This window comes from Tetrahymena thermophila (assembly GCF_000189635.1).
Source record: "Tetrahymena thermophila SB210 genomic scaffold scf_8254751, whole genome shotgun sequence".
Classification (NCBI taxonomy): domain Eukaryota; phylum Ciliophora; class Oligohymenophorea; order Hymenostomatida; family Tetrahymenidae; genus Tetrahymena; species Tetrahymena thermophila.
The window spans coordinates 52,654-77,740 of record NW_002476511.1 but is presented as its reverse complement, the minus strand read 5'-3'; the positions used below and the strand labels follow the sequence as shown (position 1 = coordinate 77,740).

At 23.0% G+C, this 25,087-nt stretch overlaps 7 protein-coding genes across 7 annotated transcripts; 4 read left to right on the top strand and 3 right to left on the bottom strand. All coding sequences in view use genetic code 6, as the record gives it.

Moving 5' to 3' along the window:
• Positions 1–1,807: 1,807 nt before the first annotated feature.
• Positions 1,808–3,403, top strand: TTHERM_00942810 (hypothetical protein; the record flags this gene model as incomplete). Its single annotated transcript, XM_001031022.3, has 3 exons — positions 1,808–1,922; positions 1,982–2,469; positions 2,606–3,403. The coding sequence occupies 3 exons, from the start codon at positions 1,808–1,810 to the stop codon at positions 3,401–3,403; spliced, it is 1,401 nt and encodes a 466-aa protein (XP_001031022.1).
• Positions 3,404–4,594: 1,191 nt separating this feature from the next.
• TTHERM_00942800 (REJ domain protein) lies at positions 4,595–9,232 on the top strand (the record flags this gene model as incomplete). The annotated part of the gene is made up of 4 exons (XM_001031021.2): positions 4,595–4,967; positions 5,024–5,519; positions 5,625–5,832; positions 5,882–9,232. 4 exons carry the CDS (start codon positions 4,595–4,597, stop codon positions 9,230–9,232), a joined length of 4,428 nt encoding a protein of 1,475 aa, XP_001031021.2.
• Positions 9,233–11,366: 2,134 nt separating this feature from the next.
• TTHERM_000942777 (hypothetical protein) lies at positions 11,367–12,233 on the top strand (the record flags this gene model as incomplete). Its single annotated transcript, XM_012796289.1, has 1 exon — positions 11,367–12,233. One exon carries the CDS (start codon positions 11,367–11,369, stop codon positions 12,231–12,233), a length of 867 nt encoding a protein of 288 aa, XP_012651743.1.
• A 3,330-nt stretch (positions 12,234–15,563) lies between these two features.
• TTHERM_000942775 (hypothetical protein) lies at positions 15,564–15,935 on the bottom strand (the record flags this gene model as incomplete). Its single annotated transcript, XM_012796288.1, has 1 exon — positions 15,564–15,935. The coding sequence occupies one exon, from the start codon at positions 15,933–15,935 to the stop codon at positions 15,564–15,566; it is 372 nt and encodes a 123-aa protein (XP_012651742.1).
• A 234-nt stretch (positions 15,936–16,169) lies between these two features.
• TTHERM_000942773 (Sex-determining region protein) lies at positions 16,170–16,670 on the bottom strand (the record flags this gene model as incomplete). The annotated part of the gene is made up of 1 exon (XM_012796287.1): positions 16,170–16,670. The coding sequence occupies one exon, from the start codon at positions 16,668–16,670 to the stop codon at positions 16,170–16,172; it is 501 nt and encodes a 166-aa protein (XP_012651741.1).
• A 165-nt stretch (positions 16,671–16,835) lies between these two features.
• TTHERM_000942771 (hypothetical protein) lies at positions 16,836–17,147 on the bottom strand (the record flags this gene model as incomplete). Its single annotated transcript, XM_012796286.1, has 1 exon — positions 16,836–17,147. The coding sequence occupies one exon, from the start codon at positions 17,145–17,147 to the stop codon at positions 16,836–16,838; it is 312 nt and encodes a 103-aa protein (XP_012651740.1).
• A 2,203-nt stretch (positions 17,148–19,350) lies between these two features.
• On the top strand, positions 19,351–24,681 carry TTHERM_00942770 (ABC transporter C family protein; the record flags this gene model as incomplete). Its single annotated transcript, XM_001031018.2, has 6 exons — positions 19,351–20,313; positions 20,385–20,802; positions 20,863–21,219; positions 21,682–22,499; positions 22,563–23,077; positions 23,226–24,681. The coding sequence occupies 6 exons, from the start codon at positions 19,351–19,353 to the stop codon at positions 24,679–24,681; spliced, it is 4,527 nt and encodes a 1,508-aa protein (XP_001031018.2).
• Positions 24,682–25,087: the final 406 nt, after the last annotated feature.

Sequence of the window (25,087 nt, the reverse complement as noted above, 5' to 3'; positions counted from 1 at the left end):
AATTTATTACCACTATTATTTACTTATCGTTTTCTTATTTTTATATGATTTATTATTAATCATGTTTTGATTATTCAACCACTTTATTAAGTTTATTAGCTTGGATTACTTTTAATTATTTGCTACATAGGAATATTCAAGATTAATAATTTAGAAATTATTTCTGTTCATATTGATAATTCAAATATATATTTCGTTGGGCAAAGTCATTGCCAATTTATTCTATCATAAACAAATTAGTAATAATTAAAAGATTAGTCTTTTATTTGGATTAATATTCAAGAACCTTTTGATTTTTATTGATTATATTTAAGTTTTCTATTTTTTTATATTCTTTTTTGTGCTTGAATTTAAATTAGTTCAGTGATTACTTATGGAATAGTATTTGGATTTATTATTTTGGTAAAATTATTAAATACCATATTTTTTAAAAAAAACTAAATTAGGAATCATAAAATAAATGGTTGCTAATATTTGAAAAGAATAAATTCCCAATAGATTATTTTTTCACATCTGTAAATCTTAAATTTGAGAGATTAGGCTATTTATTTTTCATATAAAAACTTTATATAAAAATTCTAATTTTATTTATTTAAATTTTAGTAAATATTTTAGCATGCCAACAATTTTATTACTAACAATCATATTTAATAACTTTGTGGCTAATAAACCTATATAAGAGCATTTTATTGTAGCAAATCAATATTTTTTAGTAAAATTTAATGTTGAATTTCTTTTTAAATAGAAGATCTTTCTTATTTACATCAAAAAGTATATAAATGTCTTCTATTATTTAGAGAAAGCTCATTTAAGAACAAGTTATTTTAGAAGTTATTAAAAATCATAAAATAAAGCTATCAATACAATACCATGTCTTATTTAAAAAACCAGAAAAAAAATGTTAGGAAGCTTGAAAAAACAATAAATCTCTAGATTATTTACAAATATTTTTTATATTACTTAGAATTAATAATGATTTTTTAAGAAGAAAATAGTTGTTAAAATATTAGTTACTAACTATTTTATTACTTCTTTGTGTATTTACTGTTGATTAATATTTTATTTTTATAACCAGTTTTACTAAACTAAGAATTTCTCTATATAAATCAAAAATATTATTTAAAAATCGATCATTTTTTATTCATAATCAATATAAAATATTGTTTTAATTAATTTTAAAGCGAAAGACACAAAGCAATATTTGCAAGTGTAATTTGTAACTAAATCTAAATTTTGATTCTTAATCGCGCATTTTGAGAATAGGGACTGCTTAGAAGTAAATCAAATTAAGTAATAGGCTGATCTTAGTTAGTTAGATGAATTGTAAGTAGTATTAATTAATTTTTTTGAAAAACTAAGCGTTAAATTAATTATTAGAAATGTGCTTGAGCGATTTATTCTCCCAAAATTTAGATTAATACTTTAATTATTTTTTAACAAAGTCACAATACCATCAATATTACGAATAAAATTTAGTACGTAAATAAAATTATACCTAAATTAGCTTTTATCTTTTTTAAGTTACTGCTTTAATATTTAATTATTTTGAATTAGTTAATTTCTGATTTTAACATCCAATTTTTTAAATTAAAAACTTGAAGACTATTAGTTTGTTTGTTTGTTTATTTATTAGTTTTGTTTATTTATTAATTCATCACCTTTATGATCTTATTTCACTTTTAATAATGTTTAGTTAAATTGAAATTTAACATAATAAATAGTTAAAAAAGAAAGTAGTTCTTTAACAGAATTTTAACTTTAGAGACAAAGAAAATTATTTTTAAACCAATTTTTTCATAATTAAATAATGAAAGCATCATTTTGTAAAATTATTTTTTGGTTTGTGATTACTCTTCTTCATTCTGAAGCTTAAAATTGCTCCAAATTACTTTAAAAATTAGTAACTCCAAAAGCCTATTAAGGTATAGATAAGAATAAAATATATTTTTACTTATTTTGCTAACAAATAAACAATATATAGGATATCAATGCGTTTTCGATTCAAATACATCACTTTCCTCTGAATTTATTGTCACTTAAGTTGACAGATATGACCACTTTTTTTACAACTAAAGTCTTTAACAATAAGAATGTAATTCAAACTTCTTAATAAATCCGAATAATTTAGACAGAAGTTAAAATGATGCTCGTATCATATTTTATGGAAAGCAGCCTATTTCATATTTTTAAATTACCTATGGCTAATTTTATTATTAACATCCAGGTGTTAACTTTTAGTTCTCAATTTAGGCTTTTGATTTACCAAACTATTATCTAAGTGAGTTAGGAAAACCAGCTAGCTCACTAAATGAACAATAATATTGCAATATTAACAATTTTTTTAGAACTACTTAGTATTATTTTGTTAATTTGAATAATGTTACTAGTTAATTCTGTATTCAAACATATTTATCTCCTGGTAATGCCTAAAACAAAATGGGTGATATAGAGATATTAGTTTATTTTTAAGTAAATATTTTTAATATTTTAGTTTTTCTTCTTCTTCTAATTAAATCAGAAAAATAAACTGGAAGCATTTAAAAATTAACTTAAATCTATGAACTTTAATATTTCATTAAATTAAATTTTAAATTTAAATATTTAGTGTCCAATTGGTTGTTTGACATGTGATAATTCTGGTAAGTGCTCTTCTTGCATTTAAAATTATAATTTGGATTAGAAACAAAAATACTGTTTCTTGACTTGTAGTCTCAATAAATTTGCTTAAGTTGATTAAAATTCTACTGAATAGGTCTGTTAGTTATGCGATCCCTCTTGTAGTACTTGTAGTGGAACTTCTACAAGTTGTACTTCCTGCTCAAATAATTATTACACATTGAAAACTTTGCCTTCAGACACTAATTTTTAATGCTATTCGACATGCCCAGATGGCTACTATTAATTTTCATAAGATTGTCTGAAATGCGATGATTCTTGCAGTACTTGTACAGGCAACTCTTTGAGTTGTACTGCATGTTCAAATAGTTATTACCCCTATAAAGCTTCTCCTTCAGCAACTAACTTTTAATGCTACTAAATATGCCCTAATGGATCTTACTTTCTACAAAACTAATGTCTATAATGTGATGCTTCTTGCAGTATTTGTACTGGTTCTTCTACAAACTGTACTACTTGTTCAAGCACTTACTATCCACTTAAAGATTCACCCACTGCAACAAATTTTTAATGCTACTAAACATGTCCAAATGGTTATTATTTTTACTTTTAATAATGTTTAAAATGTGATGCATCTTGCTACACTTGCAGTGACAGCTCTTTAAGTTGTACTGTATGCGCAAATAATTATTACCCACTTAAAACTACACCTTCAGCAACTAACTTTTAATGTTATTTAACATGTCCCGATGGTTATTTCCTACTACAATAATAATGTTAAAAATGAGATGTCTCCTGTTAAACTTGTAATGGGACTTCTGTAAGCTGTACAAATTGCTCAAATACTTATTTTCCACTTAAAACTTCAGATTCAGCAACGAATTTTTAATGCTATTAGACATCTCCAGATGGTTATTATTTGGATAACAATTAGTAATATAAACAATGTGACATTTCATGTAGTTCCTGCAGTGGTACTTCTACTACTATTATTTTAAAAATGTTGGAAACTGAAAAAGAACTTTTTGTCCAAACAGATCTGAGAAATTTCTTTACTATATTATTATAAAGCTCAATTTCTAGTTTCTGAATAAACAACTTTTTTTAGTAAATGAAAAGAAATAGAGTTAATAAATATGAAATTACTTGAAAAAAAAAGTAGGAAAAATTACAAAAACTAAAAATTTCATTGATTTGTCAAAAGATTTATAAATAAGATACAATTATTCATAAATATTGCTTTAAATAATCTCCTTTATTCTATATGATTTGTTTCATACACTTTTTTGTGTGGCTTATTGTTTAATTTATGACATTTTAGTCAATAGTATTCCATATTTCAATTAAAACATTTTTTAAATTCTCGTTATTCTATTCTGAGTTACATAATTCTAATAAATTGTGCTTATTATTCAATAGAGAAAAAACATAATAAACATAGATTAACCAAAGAAATTTCTTTAAATAAATATTGATTTAATTAATTTTCAATGTAAAATCAATAAAAAGCAAATTTTGTAATATTTTGTTAAAAAATTTATCATATATCTTCAATTGTTTATTGTGTTAACCTTCGATTTGTTTGATAATTCACATATCAATAGAAAGTAGACATAAAGTTGTATCAGGATATCAACTCAAAAATTTATTTAAACTCTTCAATAAGATTTGACGAATTGGTTTCCAACATTTTTGCAAGGGTAGTAGTTGTACTGCTTGCAAGAATACTTTTTATCCACTTAAAATTTAACCTTCTGATACAAATTATAAATGCTACTAAACTTGTCCAGATGGTTACTTCTTACAGTAGTAATAGTAAGAATGCTAATAATGCGATGTTTCATGCAGTAAATGTATTGGTAATTCAAATAACTGTTCTGCTTGTTAAAGCAGCTATTATTAATTTTTAACTTCTGATTCAGCAACAGAATTTTAATGTTATCAAATATGCCCAAATAATTACTAGATAAAATAGAACATGTGTTAGCAATGCACATTATATTCTTCTGAAGGTTGTCATAGCTGTGGCACTACATGTAAATTATGTTAAGCAAGTCAAATAAGTAATTGCATAAATTGCTATGAAACAATGCAAATTAGTGGAAGCTAATGTATTTGTAGAAATCCATAAGACTAAAGGAATATCTTCTATCAGTGTAGTTATGATAATTATGCTGTTGTTTAAGCAATCTTTGATAGCAAATCTCCAATTTTAACACTTGAATTTGGGTCTAATTTAGTAAATATAAATAATCTTACATGTGACCAAATATTTGATTCTGCTACATATCTGTTGCTTGGTTCTAATTCTAGCTGTGAAATAAGTTAAACCTAAATAGTTGTTTCATTGAGTAAAATATTAATTTAAATTTAAAATTTTTTGATTTATTCATAAAATAATAAATAGGCGATGATGCAATTATTATGGCTAACTACACATTAGGATTTAAAAGCAATTTTCTGTAATTCTAAGGATACACAAAATATATAGATACTTTCTATTTGGTATCAGTAGTATAAAATCTAACAACGCAACCATCTGTATAAGTTCAATTTAATGATATAGAAAATTCATGTAATGACATTTCTTTTGGAGTTAAATCTGTTTTAAATGATGCCAAAAGAAGTTTCTTTTATTTGTAATGGAGCTTTGATCCACTTTAAGGTTTGAGCGACTCTACTCTTTAAGCTATAAATACCATATTTTAGACAACTAACTAACAATAAAGTTAAAGTTTAGTGATAAACAAATATGTATTGCCTCCTGATATTTCTATTACTGTTCACCTATTCTACATACTAAAAGTGAACTAAAATAGTACTCTTACATTTAAAACATTGAACTAAAAGACTAAACAACTTATTGTATAAAGCCTTTAAAGCAACTATCCACCTATATATAGGTATTTTTAAATAAAATATGATTAATATGATTTAAATTTAATTTAATTTCTCATTAAAAAATTATTCCAAAACAAAAAAAATTTATTTATTTTATTTTAAAAAAGATATATGAATTTGAAAATTTTCTTTTCGTTTTTTATACAAATTTGTGACTAATCAGGACCTCAAATTACTTAAGAACCTTTAGATATCTAAATTGTTTCTTAAGTATTACCTTAACTCAACTAAATCCAAAATGAATTTAATGGAGAATAAATTGAAGTAGACATCTAACCTTACTCTATTCCTTAAAACACTGCATTAGATCTTTAAGTAAGATTTTTAATTTATTTTTTTTATTTTAAAACTCATAAAAAATAAGGTAAATATGGTTTTACACAGTAATAATGCTATCAGTTCCTCATAAACATATTTAATTACTCCTGAATAAACTAAACTCTTAATTTAGATTTCTGGGGGTTCAGACGATAGACTAGTAGATTATAAGTCTAAAATAACTTTAATAGGTTTAGCTAGAGATTACGAAATTTAAGATCCTAATTCTCCTTAAGGAATATAACTAAGTTGGACTTGCTAAAATTAAGCTTCAAGTAATGGTGATAACAAATGCTATGATTATTTAAAAAGACCCTTTCCTCCACAATTAGATACTCTTAAGCTTATAATTAAAGAAAGAACCTTTAATCCCTATTAATCTCTGAAATTCTTTTTTATGGGGCAAAAAGATTAAAGATAAGCTAATCAATCAATAATACTAATGTTTGCAGAGCTAGACATTCCTCCTCTATTAACTGTATTCGATGATCCATTATAATAAGAAAAAGTAAATATTAATGATAATATTTCAGTTTCGCTTATATATAACACAGATATATCAATAAACCTTCTCACATATGCAGGCACTGTACTTTATAACAACGTTGTTGTAGGACTAATTAAATTTGACTATTTCAAAGTAAAATTAAGATTGTGGGATTACTTTTCTGATTATCAAATAGATAATCCAATTATCTAAGTTAGATTTTCAGTTTATAGTCCATAAAATGTTATGCCAAGTTTATAAATAATAAACTTTAAAATAAATATACCTCCTTAAAATTGTATTTTTAGTGTCACCCCTTAAACTGGATTAGCCTTATAAACTCTATTCATAATTTAGTTTACTGGATGTACTACTTAAAATAATCCTCTATTATACTAATTCTTTTACTATAATCAATTAAGTGATTATTAACAAGAAATTGAGGTACCTTAAAACATTTTAAGAAGATAAATTTAAGACTCTAGTACTTCTTAATCATTTGCAACAATATTGCCATCAGGAAAGCCACTAATGATCGGATAGGCTATGGATTCAAATTTAGCAGTATTTAACTCTACTATTCAACTTAATATAGATCCTTACTAGTAAGATGAGTAAGCACTGATAAATTTAATAAATAAAGCAATTATAACCAGCTCTTCCAAAACAACAAGAAATGCTATTATCAATTTATGTATAATTGGAGAAGAAATATCTAAAAACAATACCCTTTACAATCTTCCATCTATAAATCAATCAAAGATTACACTGATATAGGAAATAATTAATATTGCAAATAAGCTTCCAAATACATCTTTTTTATCTACTTACTCAAATAAAGTGATTGCGATGATATAGTCTTCTATAGCGACTTAATAGTAATAACAAAGTTCTAGTATTCTCAATTAAATTAATTTAGTACTTAATAAATAGTCTTAATTTACAATTAATAGTGATAATAAGCTATTAAATAATAACGATATTGCCTAATAAAATTTAGTAGACTCTTTTAAAATGTTAAATTCAACAACACTAAATATTGATGTGAATAATTAACCTTAAGACTTACTGAGTACTTAAATGAATATATCAGATTAAATTGGAAATTTGATAAACAATATAACTCTCCCAAATCAAGGTTAATTTCAATTAAAAGGTAATTTAATTTCATTAAGTTGCGAGTAAGTTACATAAAAAAATCTTTAGAAGTACTACTATGGATAGTCTTAAACTGTATCAAATGACTCTAGTATTTATAGTGTTGTAATCACTAACTATACACAAAATCCTTTTTACAAAACAGATGAATTTTAAAATTACGTCAAAGCCTTTTAAGTGAATGCAACATCTGATTTCTAAATATCTAATAATACAGTTATAAAACCTGTAATACAAAGTAGCTCTAACAACTCATATTTAAGCTAAGATAAATACATACAAATGTCCTTCTCAAATATAAAGCCATCTAAATACAATCTTACATGCATTTAGTAATAAAAATCAATTTGGTCATCAAGTAGTTGCACAACATTTAAATATTCGTAAAATGGAAAATATGATTGCGTCTGTAAAGATCAAAAACCAACAACGATTGCTGAAGATTTAAAAAGTGTTCTAGACAATAAAAATTTGTAAACAGCATTCAATTCTGATGGACTCTAGAATATACTTCATTTTGATACCTTCTATGAGTATGTTATTTTTTGGATTTTAAGTTTTGCAACTCTACTTTAGCTTGGTTTATGCTACTTTGGTAAAACTATGGATAGCAAAATTCCAGGTAATAGTTATAAAACATTAGCATCAGTAGTTCAGACTCCTCAATTAAATAATGTTAATTCCTAATAACCATAAGCATAGTAACTTTAAACTGAAGGAGATTTATTGCATAATTAAATTTTAACCAACAATGGAATATTTTAAACTAATCTAAAAATTACTGATAGCTTTAAATTAAAAGAATAATAAGAGAAGAATGACAACAAAAGCTAAACTCTATCGATTCATAAAATATCTTAAACTAGCCTAAAAAATGTTGATGATCATAGAATGGTTGAGGACATTAAAACTAAGAATTCATCCTAAAAATATGATTAAAATCATGAGATAAACATTTAAAGCTTTCAAAATAAATAATAGCAAGTAGATGGTTTAAAACTTAAAGAAAATGAGGAATAAAATGATGATAAGAAATCTTAATTTTATTCAGACAGAAAAATAAGTAAATTGCTCTTTATAAATTTAAAAAAAGAGTAAGTTGATGATAACAATCAGAACCAAATACAAGAAATAACTTCAAAAGAAACTTCTCAAAATTAAAATTAAGTTAATGATGAAGAAAAAATTGCAATTTCTGAAGAAAAATAAAAACAGATTCTTTAAAAATCATTGTTTTGGAGAGTTTTACTTTTTCATAAATTTTTTAACATTTTTTTAACCCATGATAAATAGCTTTCTAGACCTTTGAGGTTTAGTATTTTTTACCTAAGAATAATTCACTCATTAAGTATTTCAACAATTTTTGATTAATAATATAATCAAGCACAGATGGTTTTTGTTTCGGTAATAAACTCTACACTTATCATTGTTAGTGTGCTAATATTAGAATCATTATATAAGTTTAGGAAAGTAGGAAGAATAATATCAACTTTCTTAATGATTGGCTTATTAGCTCTCTACTATTATGTTATACTCGCAGTTATTAGTGGTTAGTCTGCGAGCTACTCTAATGGAAAAATAGTGTAATTTTTTACTCTTTTTGGTATAGATTTTCTAGTTGTTTCTACCCTAATGTCAATAATATTTAATCAAATATTATTTTTTAAAAATAAATATCCAAAGAATGCTTTATTTTTAAAACTATTTAGCCTATTAAAAATTTAAGATATCTTATAAAATGTTTTTATATGATTTATTTTAGCATAAATGAAGATATATATTAGTAATAATGTAGTTTTTATATAAAATAGAATTTAGAAACAAAATAAAAATTCAATATTAGAAAATTTAATTATTAATTTAATTAACAATTAATGTTAAAATAAAACTTAAAAAGAAAAAAATAATTCATTAAATGCTAATTTTTTTAAAGGATTTTATTTTATAAAGGGAGTAATTTCAAAAAATATTTTAATCAAACTATAATTACAAATGAAAAAATTCAAAAGGTTTAGTTTAAGTGTATTTTATTTTGTATTAAAGTAAAATTAATTATGAAATAAATTTAAGGAGAAAAAAAAATCAAATTAAATTACCAAAGTTTATAAAAATTCTAAATATTATTTCTATCAAATTTTAATGACATTTTCCATAAATATCACAACATTAAGATCAGAAAAATTATTCAAAGTTGTTTTAGTTAAATAAATATTTTAAAATAATAAAAATATACACACAAATATTATAAAACTAGTATAAGGAGTAAGTGTCAAGTCCTGGAGTTATTATTAATATTTTACTTTATTTTCTAATAAAGCAGTTGTAGCATAAACCTTAATTAATTAGTTGAGGTATATTTTTATTAAAAAGATAAAATACTAAGTCAATAATTTATGAAATTTTTAATTTTATTTTATTCATTATTAGAATTTTACATAATAAAAACCAGTGATGAGGAAATGGGACGAGTAAAAAACAAAATGACGAGTTAGTTCGTTTTTTTCTCTCCTTGTTTTCTTAAATATAATAATTCAAAGGGAAATGAAGCAAGCTAAGCGAGACAAGGAGCAATTTTTTAATTTTTGGTCTAATTTCTTATATTTAACTTTAATTTAATTAAATTTATTCAAAAAAGATAAATTAATATAAATATAAAATTAATCAAATAAATTACGATAAGATCAAATGAAGAAAGAAAAGACTTGAATTTACCCTCATTTTTTTAATTTTAATAAGCTTTAAATGTTAAAAAAAAAAAATCAAATATAATTTAAAAAATAAATAAATTTATAGATATTTAAATTGAAATATATATAGCAATTCCAGGTATTAAATTCTTATGGATGTGGAGAATTAAGAATTTAATTCCTGGATTTTAATTAATTTAAATAAATATGAAAAAAATTAAAAATATTTTTTCCCCCTTCTTATTAAAAGTACGTTTCCACAGTACTAAATGTTTTATATTTACTTAATGAAATTCTGAAAATAACAATATGCTTTAAAGATTTTTAAAGTAATAAAAATTAATTTATAAAAAAATAAATAAATTATTTCACAATTTACTAAAAAATAAACAATCTAAGATTTTCTTTTTATTAAATAGATTTAATTAAATTAATAAGCATAAAAACTCAAAAATAAAAATCTAACAATAAATATTATTACTAAAAAAGAGCAATATCTTTTAATTATCTCTTAAATGTTATTTACCTAAGAAGTAAATTATTAATCTCTATTTAGTATTTAAAATAGGTTATAAAAAGTAGCTTTTATAATTATTTTTAATCTATTTATCCTTCAGAAATATCAAGGTCCTCTCTTTCATATTCCACTATCTTGATAATTACTTCAATAAGCTCTCTTGAATAGTTTTAAAATAATTATTCTATAACTTAATAATCAAATGTAAAATTAAAAAATTTAAATTCTCTATAAAAATCTTCTTCTTTACTCAGTTAAAGTTCTACATATGATTTTAAATTATTTTATAATTCATAAACACTTTCCATCTTGTAATAAATTTGTTATTCTACATTTTTTTCTCTCTATTATTGTTATTTGATATATTAAAAAGATATTTCTAGTAACTTTTCATGCTCATCTATCTCCATGTAAATATTTTATAATTTTTCATAAAAGCTATAATTATCATACCCATATTTTATAGCAGATTCATATAAATACCTTAATTAATCTTAGCTAAGAAATTTTTAGACTTCAATATGAAAGTAATTGTAATCATATTAAATTATGGTCTTATCACTAGCCAATCTCAGTGAGTTAAGAATAACTTCAATTGCATCCTATTATTAATAATTTGTTGCTAAAAACTCTGCATGAGCCAAAGCAACTCTATAATTATTAAGATTAATAGAGCTAATTTATGGATAATAATACTCGAATTCTTATTGCTTTTAGTATTAAGTCAAAAACTTTAAAAAAATAGAATTGCAAACAGGATTTTTATTGTAGTGTTCAAGCGCTTGTTAAAAGTAGTCGAAAGCTATATCGTAGTTATTATTATAGTAATAAATTGCTAAACTGTAACAAATTAAAGGGTGTTATGGATTTATTTAATAAAGCTTATGAGCACATTTCTCAAAAACTTCTGATACAAATTCCTTCCTAAAAGGATTATACCTCATAAATGAAGAAAGTACATAATATAAACAATCTTCTAATAATCTACCAGAAATTGATTCAATTAGATTATCATGATTTAATTTTTATTCATCAAAATCTTCTATAGAATAGTATAAACTTGCAGACAATTAGCATAAAATATTTTCGAGCAACGATAAATTGGAATTTTGCTATTTTAAGGTAAGTTAAAGATCGTATAGTAGCTATTCAGTGGTTTCCCTTTAAAAGACATTAAATAGAAATCTCTCATGATTAGAAAGTATACATATAAATAACAAGATATCTTAAATGTCTACTTTTCTTTAATTATCATCCTTTTTTTTTATGGAAAATATTTCATAATATTCATCTAATATTTTATCTCTTAAGGTTCTTGCTTGTTATAAATTGCCTTAAGCCATTAGATTTAGCAATAAATATCTTTTATAAAGTGCCTAATCAGAGTTATCTAAAATTTCTATTGTCTAAATTTAATTTAAGATGTCCATACTCTCATCTATTTTTGATTCATAATACAAATCAGAAGCTTTCAAAAGCAATTTATGGTTGCTTGTTGCAACTTAAGTGTCTTCTATATTGTTCATGTTTATTTTTTACCAATAATTGACTTATTTTTTATCTCTTCTTCTAATTTATTCTACTTAACAACATAATTATAATATAATGAAATAAACAAAAAATAGATAGAGTATTTATTTCTTCTTTTTTTTGAAAGGAAGAATTATTTAATATATTTTAACAGAACCAAAAAGAATATATAAATTCGCAATTTAATCTAATTAGTCGGGAGGCCTGTTAGTTAATATAATTTCAAAGTATTTAACTAAAACTAAAATTCACTTTAATTATTAAAATGCGGATATTTTGGATAGCTAAATGTTAATTAAATAAATTATAGTAATTCATATTGAAAATCTAATTTCTTAATAAATTTATTTGAGAAATATAATTTATTTAATTTAAATTATTTTTATTTCTAATACTTTTTTAAAAATAAATTTAAGAAATATAGTTTATTTTTTATAATTAAAATATTTTTTAATTATTAATTTTATTATCAAATGTATCAAATAATTGAGGAATTTAAATTTAAAAAAGCTACAAAAGTAAAATTGTTGCTATTAAAATATTTTTCAGGATATAATAACTATAAATAAATAGAAAATCTACTCTCTCAATTAAAATTAAAATACACAAAGATATTTGATTCAATTAAAACAAATTTAACCCTATTATCTAATCTTACAGATTGATGATATTGATTATTAATATTGAAAATTCATTAAATGGTCAATAGCTAATTTATGATATTTATGTAAAGAAAAAATGAATTAAGATTAAATAGATTTGTTTATTAAATAATTACTTATACAACTTTTGGATTATCTCTGATGATATATTTATTGGTATTGTATTTTAAATTACTTTTTATTTATTTTTCATTAATTATATAAAATATAAATTTATTCAAACTTTGTTTAATTTATTAAAATATTTTCATTTTATATTTTTTAAAATAGAATAATTAATTAGAATTCATCAAATTTACAATTAAATTTTTTTAAAAATGTAAGTATTCACAATTTAAATGGAAATATTAGTTTTTCAATTAATTAGAAATAATTTAATCATCAAACAAGTCGATACAAATTTATGTGAATAAAAATTAATTTATTAATCATAAGTTATTTTAGTTTAAACAAAATAAACTGCCTCGCTTACTGCATTCATTGTTTTTTTAGAACATGATATTGAGTATTATTACTAAAGAAAGTTTAATAACACGTGAAAAAAATGTATTGTGTATAAATTAAATGTTAAGTAAAAGAAATGATTTGATTTATAGGTAGATAGACTAATAGTTATCGTTATATTTGCTTAAATTTACTTAATAAGTAAATTGGTGGTACAAATAATAATATTGGTTAATTAAAATAACAAATAATAAAATATCAAAACTCTTTAAATAAAGAAGTAAATAAATTGAAATTAGTTAGGATTATAGAATGATTAAAATATTGACGCAAATAGTGTTCTTACTCATTCATTTTGCTTTTAATTTAATTTACTGCTAAGATTAAATACCTATTTAAGTTTCTAGCTAAGTTTATTTGATAGCAGTATAGCATTTTTTTTTAATTAGAATCATTAAATAGCTTTTCGTCTTTTATTAGGAAACTAATGCAATTATTTATAAAGCTACTTCTGATAGCACATGGAGGTATAGCGTCTTGGATGAGAGTGGAAATATAGTCTACACTTATTTAATTAATGATTTTAGTGATTTATAATAAAGTTCAACTGGTTAACCAAGCTAATATTTCCTAGAAAATGTAAAACTTTACTAATCTATTATGAAAAAATATCGAACATTATTTTTTAAAAAAAGGATAATAAATTGCTTTATTTTTTTTAGATTGGAACTAAAGAATATTAACTCATCGATCTTAGTATTTTGACTAGTAGCAAATAAGGGTATTTGTAAAGATTGAATTTTAAAAATAGCTAAAACTGCGAAGATCCATTTGTTAGAAGATATGTAAAATTAATTTTTAGAAATGAAAAAGGTAAAGTAATTAATTTTCTGTCTAAAATGAATAGGGCTAGTATTATTATTACATAAATAGTGTTTCAGATTCTTGTAAACTTGTTAAAGGAACTTCTCTTTAAGATTTACAAACATCGAATGATTGTATTAGTAAAGGCACTTATTCTTTTAGATAATATTTTGTAACAATAAATTAAAATTACTTAGTATATAAAGATATTTTATATACGGACTTTCCTTCTGGACTTAAAGACCTAATTTTATATGATGTAATTAATTTTCTTTTAGTTGAAAAATTAAAAATATGTTACTTACGTTTTCTCTTCTATATAAAATTAATGATATTTGGTACGACTCATTCTATGGATTTTTGTTATTAGCAGTCAAATGCATATTTTTTAGGGAAATTATCAAAATTAATTTCAATTAATTAAAAGTAAGAAATAACTAGAAAAAGAAATAAAAATTGATGTTAATTAACTTAGTTATAAACAGTAATTAACAGAATTTTGTAATTAATTAAGTAATTAAAGAATAATATTTCTCACATTTGGTTCTATTAGCAAAATAGCTAATATAACTAAACATTAAATCATCTATTAAATATTAGTCAGCTTGCTTTTCACAAATTTGATTTAAATTCTAATTTAAAATGATCAAAAAACTAAATAAAAAAATTTTTTAAATATTTTCAATTTAATAATTTGAAATATTTTAATTTTTATATAATTTATCCAAATAAATAAAAAAAATTGAAGAAGCTGAAATATTAAAAATTCGATATTGTTAAAGAATTATTTTTAATTATAAAATAGATTAATTATTATTTAAATTTATAAAATTAATAACTAAAAAATATTTTTTTAAAATAGTTAAACTTTGATATTTTCTTATTAAATAAATCACTTTGTAAAGCAAAAATGAGTTAAGTAACATTTAAATGTTCATAAATATATGACCTTGGTATAAGTGATACTAACAATGCTATTATATCTAAGGTCTTTAGTTCTAATGGAGTATATTATTTACTTTTTATATTAAATTAATTTGATTGATTTTATTTATAAAATAGAAAAATTTACTTTTTGGATATAATTATAATAATTAATAATATACCTTTTTTGATGCGCTAACACTAAATGTTATTCAAAATACCCCTTCAGGAGATACTTTACTAACAATTACTAATCCTTAAGACTTATTTTAATATGAAGTAAGTAGATAATTTTTATTTTTTGAAATTAAGCTTTACGAATATATTTAAATAGAATAATGTATACATCTAAAGGAACCTTTATTCGGTTACTTATAATTCTTTGCTTGATAATATTAATGTTAAATTGATTTTCTAATCACCTTCAACTTATTATTAAGTTCCGAATAGTTTCTTCATCTCCAATTTTCAAAAAGTAAATTTTTATTTTATATTAAACTATGTTACTTAATTTGTTATTGATGATAAATAAAATAGGGATCAACTATTTATTTAATGAAGGGCTCTAACTACTACCTTTTAAATATAAACTCCCTTTATTGCTCTGCCAATTGCTAGTATTGTTCTAAGTAAGATCCCAGTTAATGCTGTATTTCTAAGTGCAGTGAATGCATAGATGGTTAAACTTGTTAAGTTTGTATTTAAGGTAATTTTCTCCAGTTTGATAAAACATGCAATAATTCTTGTCCGAGCTCTGCCTAAGTTGATACTATTAATAAATAGTGCAAATGTGATCCTAATGCAACTATTGTTAATGGTTAATGCATATGTAATAGTAAATACTATTTAAGTGGTAATAAATGCTTTTAATGTTCATCAAATTGTGAAGTTTGTTAAAATTCTACAAGCTGTTAAAAATGTTCAACAGGTTTTTATCTATTTTCAGATGGATCATGCAAAACTTGTGATACATCAAATGGATATTATAAATATCGCTAAGACGTCGATAGATGTGGAAAGTGTTAAACTAATTGTTAAGTTTGTTAAGACTCTAATAATTGTCAACAGTGTTAAACAGGTTATTATCTATATGCAGACGGGTCATGCAAAACATGTGATACATAAAATGGGTTTTATAAATATTTTTTGAAAGTTGACAGATGCGGTTAATGCTCATCTAATTGCTCAGTTTGCAAAGATACTACTAATTGTTAGGTATGTTCTAAAGGTTATTCTTTATTTCCAGATAGGTCTTGCTAAATATGTGATACATAAAATGGATTTTATAAATATTTTTTGAATGTTGATAGATGTGGTTAGTGCTAATCTAACTGCTCAGTATGTAAAGATTCTACTAATTGCTAGGAATGTTCTATAGGCTACTCATTATTTCCAGATGGGTCTTGCAAAGTGTGTAATACCTAAAATGGATTCTATAAATATTTTGAAAACATTTACAAATGTGATTAATGCTAACCAAATTGTAAAATTTGTTTAAACTCCTCAAGTTGTTAGTTATGTTAAGAAGGTTACCATATATTTCCAGATGGATCATGTGGCATTTGTGATACAAGTATTGCTTTCTTTATAAGGTAAAAATAAATATATTAATACTTTATTTATAAAATATAATGATTTAAATATTTTTATTTAATATTTTGCAAATAAAATTTACGTTTACTTATTATTTTATTATTTATTAAAAGCAAAGAAAAATGTATTCCTTGTCATTCATCATGTTAAACTTGCAGTGGAAGTAGCAAAAAAGAATGTACAAGCTGTTATGAAGGATTCATATAATTTAACTCTTTGTGCTAATAAGTTTATTTAGTTTAAAAAAACTAAACATTAATAAGCTAAAGTTTAATTGGAGGTATAAATTAATCTTCAAAAACGATATCGAGTTCTTCTACTTACAGTTCCTATGCTTAGACTGTCGTTTCTAGCTTATTAAATTAATAAGGTTTTTCGATTATGGTTTAAGGAATAGTTATTTCAAAGCTAGGTTTTCTTGGTTTGATAGATTCTAATATGCCCATTTTTGTTTTCATGCCATTAAAAAATATCAAAGGTAAATAAAATAACCATAATTCATCATCAATAAAGATAGAAAAAAATAACTGATTTTTGAAAAATTCCTTCAACAATTTTTTTATCATAAAATAGGGGTCCGCTCAATAATAAAAAATATTTGACTTGTTTAAAATTTATAATTATATTAATCCTTTTATTAAATTTAGTAAGGATAATTAACAAATAACCCCCATATTTCTTTTGTTACAGTCATTATTTTTCTTTCAAAAAAAAAATATATTCTAATATAAATAGTCTAAAAATACATTTAAATACATTTTTTAAATAAAAGTTATTTTATGATATAAATGTATAAAGAGATTTTCCTGATTATAAAACTGACAAAAAAGATTATTTTACAATTAAATTTATAAATTTAATTTAAAAATAATAGATTAGTTTCCATCTAAACAGCTTTCTTTTTTAAATGTACTAAAATAACCACAAAATGAGAGTCTAATTTAATACTATGATACTAGATTTTATTCTGTTGATATACCTTATGATATGATTTATAATTGTGGATCTGGATTAATTTTATTTTTTGGATGTCTGATTGTTTTTACTCTATTTTATTTTTTAATAGAAAAAGTAGAAAATAAAAATATCCAAATTATTTCAGAGAAATTGTACAATAATCTATTCTGTTTATTAATAATATAATATTTTCAGCTTTGCATTTTAATTTTCATGGTTGCTATAAACACATAAATAAAATATTTCATAATAGAAGGTTTATAATAAAAAGAAATTTAGTTATGCCTTGTCATTCTTTTGATATTCATTTGCTTTAAGATAGTATAGTATCTGATCTATTATCTAAATAGAGAATCTTATAATTGTAAAGACAGGAATTTTTATGTTATGAACAGAAAAGTAATTTAGAGTGGTACAATTTATGAATGTAAATATAGAAGGAATTATCTTTTAATCAATCTTGTATTAGAAACTGTCATTCTGCCAACTTATTTTATTCAACTAAGTTCATATTGGATGATTACTTGTTTAATATCTATAATTTTATCTTTAATTTAATTAATAACTACGATAATTTTGAGACCGTTTATCTCAAAACTGACAAATATTTATTTCATAGTAAATTACTTCTTTTGGCTAACACTCTATATTTAATACTTTATAATAAGTTTTTTTTCTTCAAAGTCCGACTCTAGTAATTATGTTGAAGTCATCACCTACACCAGTTTAACTTTAGTAATGAATATATTTGCCCTTATGCTCCTACAGCCACTATATGCTATTCTATAAATTATTGCATATTTATTTGATTTTATTATAGTTAAGCAATAATAAATATTGGAAAAATATACTTATTAATAATAGCTTTTAAAATAAAATTAAAGCAGTTTAACAATTTAAATTTCGAGTATTCAAAATAATTAACCTCTTTGACAAAAAAATATAAATACTAGAATTATATATAATATAAACCTTAGCTAGTCACTTTATTGTGTAATTTGTCATTTTTTGTATGTTTCTTTTATATAGTATTTTATTGTAATACTCTTTCGATATTTGGGATGTATATTTTTACTACCGTCTAACCTGTATGTTAAGTTAATTTTTAATTAAGTTTGTTTTTTGAAGTTAAGTGTGTTTCAACTATTTTAAATTTTTATTATTGATAATACATATTTAAATAAGTGATAATAAATTAAGGTATGGTTTAAAGTTTTTAATCAAATATATTTAAATCAATATTCCATTTTGTTTTTTAACTTATGAGTGACCCTTATCAGAAAATTTTTTTCTAAATTGTTTGATTAGAGAGCAACTTTTTGATTTATTTTTATATCCAATTTTTTAATATCATCAAAAGTGATTTGAAATTTTATAAGAGAAGAATAACTTGCTTGCTGAATATAACAAAAGCAAAATTAGCAAATATTTATAAATGTTCTAAATTAAATACATACATTTTTAAAAACAAGTAAACTTATCACAAAAATGGATTCTATCCTTGCAAGTGTATTTTAAACTTAAACATTATTTTAAAAATTATGTTCATCTCTTATCAGAAAAATTTAATGTTTGCTATTTTATACTTTTCATAAAGCTTTTTAGGTAATCTTTTTAAATAAATACATATCCTTTTTTACAGAATATTTAAATTTATTAAAAATCTTTCAATTAATATTAGCTTTTTAATAAATGAGCTCTAGTAAAAAAGTCGATGTAAAATTAAAATCGCAATTATAGAATGAGTCAAATATAGACTAGCACTAATTAGAGCAAGAGTCATAAAATTAAATAATCTTTCTCTAACCAACTAAGAAGGAAAGAGACATTTATTGTAAAGAAGTTCTACCTAATTCTGAAATAAAAGCAAGAGAGCATAATATATTATTCAGTGCATTAACTAAGCTATTTAAGAGGGCAAACGATTTTTAAAAGGAAGAAAAACAAATATAAAATGAAGATATTAAAGATTTTATTACTAAATCAACCCAAGTTAGATTCATCATAGAGAAATTAGAAGCCTACAAAAAGCGTCATCCCAAAGATTTTAGTGATCCAAACAATTTCAACTTAAGATCTATTTATATTTTGATGACAAGCAAGATTTTTTTTATTTGTTTATTCTACTCTGTTATGCAATCTCTGCTGAGCTGTGGGTGCATTTTTATATTGGATATAATCACAGATAAATTGAAAAATTATAATGGCTCCTCTGACTAGAAAAGAGATTTGTGTCTTTTATTAGCAGCAATATCTCTAGCATATGTATTAAAAAACATATTCAACACTAGATAATCATGGTATTAAGTTTAGTGGAAAGCTAATACTTATGCAACCTTACAGTATCTAGTTTTCACAAAGGCTTTGAGAACGCAAGTGATATCTGCTAGTTCAAGCATAGATGGAAAAAAGGATAAAGATTCAGGAAAGAGTAATGAATATGAAGAGAACCCTGATGCGAACAACATAATGACAGTAGACATAGATTAATAGCAACAAATTATATGGGCTATTACAGAGAGTTTCGTCGATATGATCACTATTGGTATTGTGTTATTGCTTATATACTACAGAATTGGTAACTCTATATATAATGGACTATACATTCTACTTGCTGCTTTTGTTTTTAATATAATAGTTGTTTACTTTATGCAAGTAATTAATAGCTTAGATTAAATTGATAAACATATCTAAATTAACTTATATTTATTTATCTAAAATAAAAGTTTTTCTTTAGGAGGCAATACAAAAAGAAGGATGCAAGAGTTTCAATTAGCAAAGATGTGATTGAAGGAATGAAAAGCATCAAATATTTGGGTTGGGAAGAAATATTTAAATAAAAGATTGAAAAAATTCGTTCAAAAGAATTCAGTTATATCATTACTACAAGATGTCTTGATGGAGTGTTAAGCATATTTTGGAATTGCATCAGCTATTTCTTATTGTTTTTCTTTTTAGTCAGCTATGTGAATGACGGCAATAATTTAGCTGACTCAAATGTCTTTACAATTATTGCATTGTTTGGTATATTAACTGGTCCTATCGGATCTTTGCCATGGAGTATTGGTTATTTAGTAAAGTCAAGAGTTTCTTACAGAAGAATACAAAAATTTTTAAATGAGAAAGAAATAAACCATAACAACGGTATTTTTTTTAATAAATTGATATATTTTATTAATTTAATTTGAAAATAAAAATAAATAGTTGTCAATCTGGACTTAGAGTTAAACAAAAACTCCTCAAGTAATGCCAATTAAGAGAGTTTCTTTGAAAGCTTCGCTAATAGCCAAGTACAAACTTCTGTAAATTAAATAGCCATCTCTATGAGAAGGATGAAATTCATATGGCCAGTTAAAAAGAGACCTCAAAATTTGAAGAAAAAAGAAGACCCAAAAATAAACTAAAATAAGAGTAAGAACTCAGAAGAAAATATATAAGAACCACTATTAGATAACTAATATGAAAACAGCCAAGAAGTTAGTGAAAAAAACATGTTTGAATTAAAAATATTTGATTTTATTGTAAATAAAGGAGATCTTGCTATTATTATAGGAAAGATAGGTAAATTAAAAATTAAATAATTTATATTTTTAATTATTTAAAAGCAAATTTTAATTAAAATATATTAAAAATTTTTGAAAAATGTTTATTTTTATAATCCTTCAAAAATTATCAAATACTTATCTTTCAAAAAACTATCTTTTATTTTATCACTTCATTTAATTAATCTTCCCACCTACATTAATTCATTAATATTAATAACCATTTATTTAATTGCATGGATTAATTTATTTAAAAAATATAATTTAAATTATTTTATATATTTCACTCAAAAAAAATATCAATAATGTTAAAGTAGTTAAAAATTATTATTTGACACAATTTATAAAAAGAATGAATAAAAAAATATTTATTTTTAAAATTAAATGAATAATCTTTTTTGATAAGATAATATTTTTTATTTATTTTTTAAAATTTTATTTAATTGATTCAGCTAGCTTATATTTAAAAAAAACTAATTAGGTTCTGGTAAATCAGCCCTTCTATAAGCTATTTTAAATGAGTTAGACTCCTAGCCTATCGATAATTAAGAGTCTTTAATCGCTTCAAATATTGAGGGTTCTGCTATTTAAGAAAAGTTAACGAATTTTGAGAAGAAAATTATTGTTAATGGTAGGACAGGGTATGTTTCATAAAATCATTGGCTGTAAAATAAGACAATTAAAGAAAATATTCTATTTGGAAAATAATATGATCCTGTTTGGTATAATGAATGTGTTGAATCTTGCGATTTGAAAGTAGATTTTAATACTTTTTCAAAGAAAGATGAGAAAATTGTAGGTCCTGGAGGTGGAAATTTAAGTGGAGGATAAAGATAAAGAATAGCTATATGCAGAGCTCTTTATTAAAATTGTGATATCTATCTATTCGATGATATTTTCAGCAGCTTAGATGCTCACGTTGCTGATAAAGTATACTAATCTGTAATAGTTGATGCTTTAATTAAGAAATTTAAAAAAACCGTCCTTCTAGTTACAAGTCATTTCAGCATATTTTCAAACAGATCATGCATAAATAGAATATTTTATCTGTAGAAGGGTAGCTTGGTTTATGAGTAAGATAAAATTGAAGAATTTATTAATAGCGGAATAAGCAAGGAGTAGGAAGAGGAAGAAGAAAAAAAAAAGAAGCAATAATTAGAACTTTAGTTGAACTCAGATGAACAAATAGAAGACCAATAATAAGCTGGAGGCAACGATTAACAAAACAACGATTTAAATAAGAGCAAAGAAGAAGATGATTTAAACTTGAAAAAAAAGCAAAGTAGCAAGCACCAAGATGTAATTTTAGATTAATTTAAATTAAAAAACAATTATTGAATTTTATAATAATAAAAAAATCAGAAAAAAGCTGAGGAAGAAGACGATGATGAAGAAGCAAAGAAATTGGAAGAAGAAAAAAGAGAAAAAGGAAATATTAAATTAGATACCTTTCTCACGTACTTTAAATCCATGGGAGTATTTTTTCTAATTCTTTTAATCATAACAAATTTTTTGATGGAAGGCACTTAAATGATCATGGATTTTTGGCTAAGAGATTATGTATCTCCAAGCAGTGCTTTTTTTGAAGACATAAACAGCCTTTTCAATTCTTTCTCAAATACATTTTTATTTTTTATTGCTTTGAACTTAGCTACCACAACCACCAGAGCTGCATTTTACTGTACATGTGCACTTCTTAGTGGTAAAAGACTCTTCAATAATTTGAACAAAAGTCTCATTTATAGTAAGATGACATTCTTTGATAAAAACCCTGTAGGAAGAATAGTTAACAGATTATCTGATGATATCTTATGTATTGACGATTATTTACCTTGGACTTGTCATGTCTTCTTAGAATAAATGGCTTACACAAGCGGGTATTCTTAAATTTATTTAATTACTAATATAATCAACAATTTTACAAAATTTTAACCATTATAACTTTCTCAAGTTAAATTAAATAATATTCAAAATTTGTTGTTTTATAAAAAATGCTTATTTATTAAATTTATTTTGATTAAAAAGCTATCCTATCGGAGTCATGATTTAGTTCCCATGGCTAGTCGTATTTGTTTTAATCTCTATTGGTCTGATATATTGGGTTTAGAGAATCTTTAGGCTCTCAAATAGAGAAATAAAGAGATTGAACTCAGTAAATTCTGGTAAATTATTGACAAGTTTAGGCGAAGCTTGTAAAGGATTAATATTAATAAGATCTTTTGACAGAGAGAGATTTATTTTAAAGGAGTATATGGAAAGATTAAATGATAGTGTTAACACATATTTAATTGCTTCAGCTATATAAATTTGGATGTCAATCAGATTGTTGCTAATTAGTAACTTCTTATTTATTTGTGTATCTGTCACTAGTATGGTTATGATTATTGGAAACTTTGATTTCAACTATTATACTATTTCCATGGCTCTTACATATTCAATGCTTCTTTCTACAAGATTTTCTGATCTAATTCGCTATTTTTGTGCAATAGAGCAAAATATGGTTTCAGTTGAACGTATTAGATAGTATTTCAATAACGAATAAGAAAATCCTAACTTTATTGAAATGGAAGAAGATAAAAAAGCAATTGATGAAGAGCAATGTAATTAAGATAACAATGATATTGCTATTGAATTTAAAAATGTTTATATTACTTACGATGAAGTCAATCCTGAAAAAAATTTAACAACAGAATCTAAAGATGTGCAATTTGCGCTTAAAGATATTTGTCTTAAGATAAAGAAAGGAGAGAAAATAGCTTTTTGTGGAAGAACTGGATCGGGAAAAACTTCAATTTTAAATACGCTTTTCAACATGTATCCTATATAATTTGGGAGTATTAATGTTGATGGAAAGAATATTAAATAATATTCTTTGAAATAATTGAGATCTAAAATGTCTATCATTCCATAATTTGGGTTTTTGTATAATGCTACTCTTAAGGATAATTTAGATCCAGAGAGTTAAATTCCGAGAGAAATTATTCAAAAGAAAATAAATGAAACAAATCTAAGAATTAGAGACAATTCGCATGGAGTTAATAATGATGATAATATCTCTGATCGTTAATAATATAATAATGCAGATTAGAATGTCATTTAAATTAACTCAAAAGAGCAGAATATAAATAATTAAACTGATGATAATTTAGATTTTGAAATAGAGGATGGAGGATAAAATCTTTCGAATGGAGAAAAGCAAGTAGTGAACTTTTTAAGAATAATTCTGAGAGAAACAGATATAGTTTGTTTAGATGAAGCCACTTCTAATATGGATCCTAAAACAGATGCAGAACTACATAGACAAATATTTAAATTTGCAGAGAATAGAACTTTGCTGGTAATTACTCACAGATTAGAAAATATTGAGCTCTTTGATAGAGTAGTTGTTTTAGAAAAAGGAAGAATAGTTGAGTGTGGAAATGTAACAGAATTGAGAAATATTCAAGGAGGATTCTTTAATAGATTGCTTAAAAATCATTGATTGATTGGTTGATAATAAAAAAACTTTTTTTCTTATAAAAATGTTAATCTTACTTAATTAATAAAATGCAATTTATAAAAATAAAATTGTTTAATAATTAAAAATTGTTTAAAATACTAAAATTTATTTTAAAAAAATAAATTTATGTTTTCATTTACTAAATATTAGCTTATCTATTAAATTTTTTGAAATATTTTCTATAAGTCTAAATTAATTATGCTATATTAGTTTATAAATAAAAACATTTTTATTGTTAAAGTATTTATTTTATTTTGTTTGCTTAAAATAAAAATTGAGAAAAACAATTTTATTATATCTACTTTTTCTTTTTAATAACTTCTTTTCTTATCTTAATAATGGTTTAAAATAGAAAAACCAGATATAAATAAAATTATTTGAATAGAAT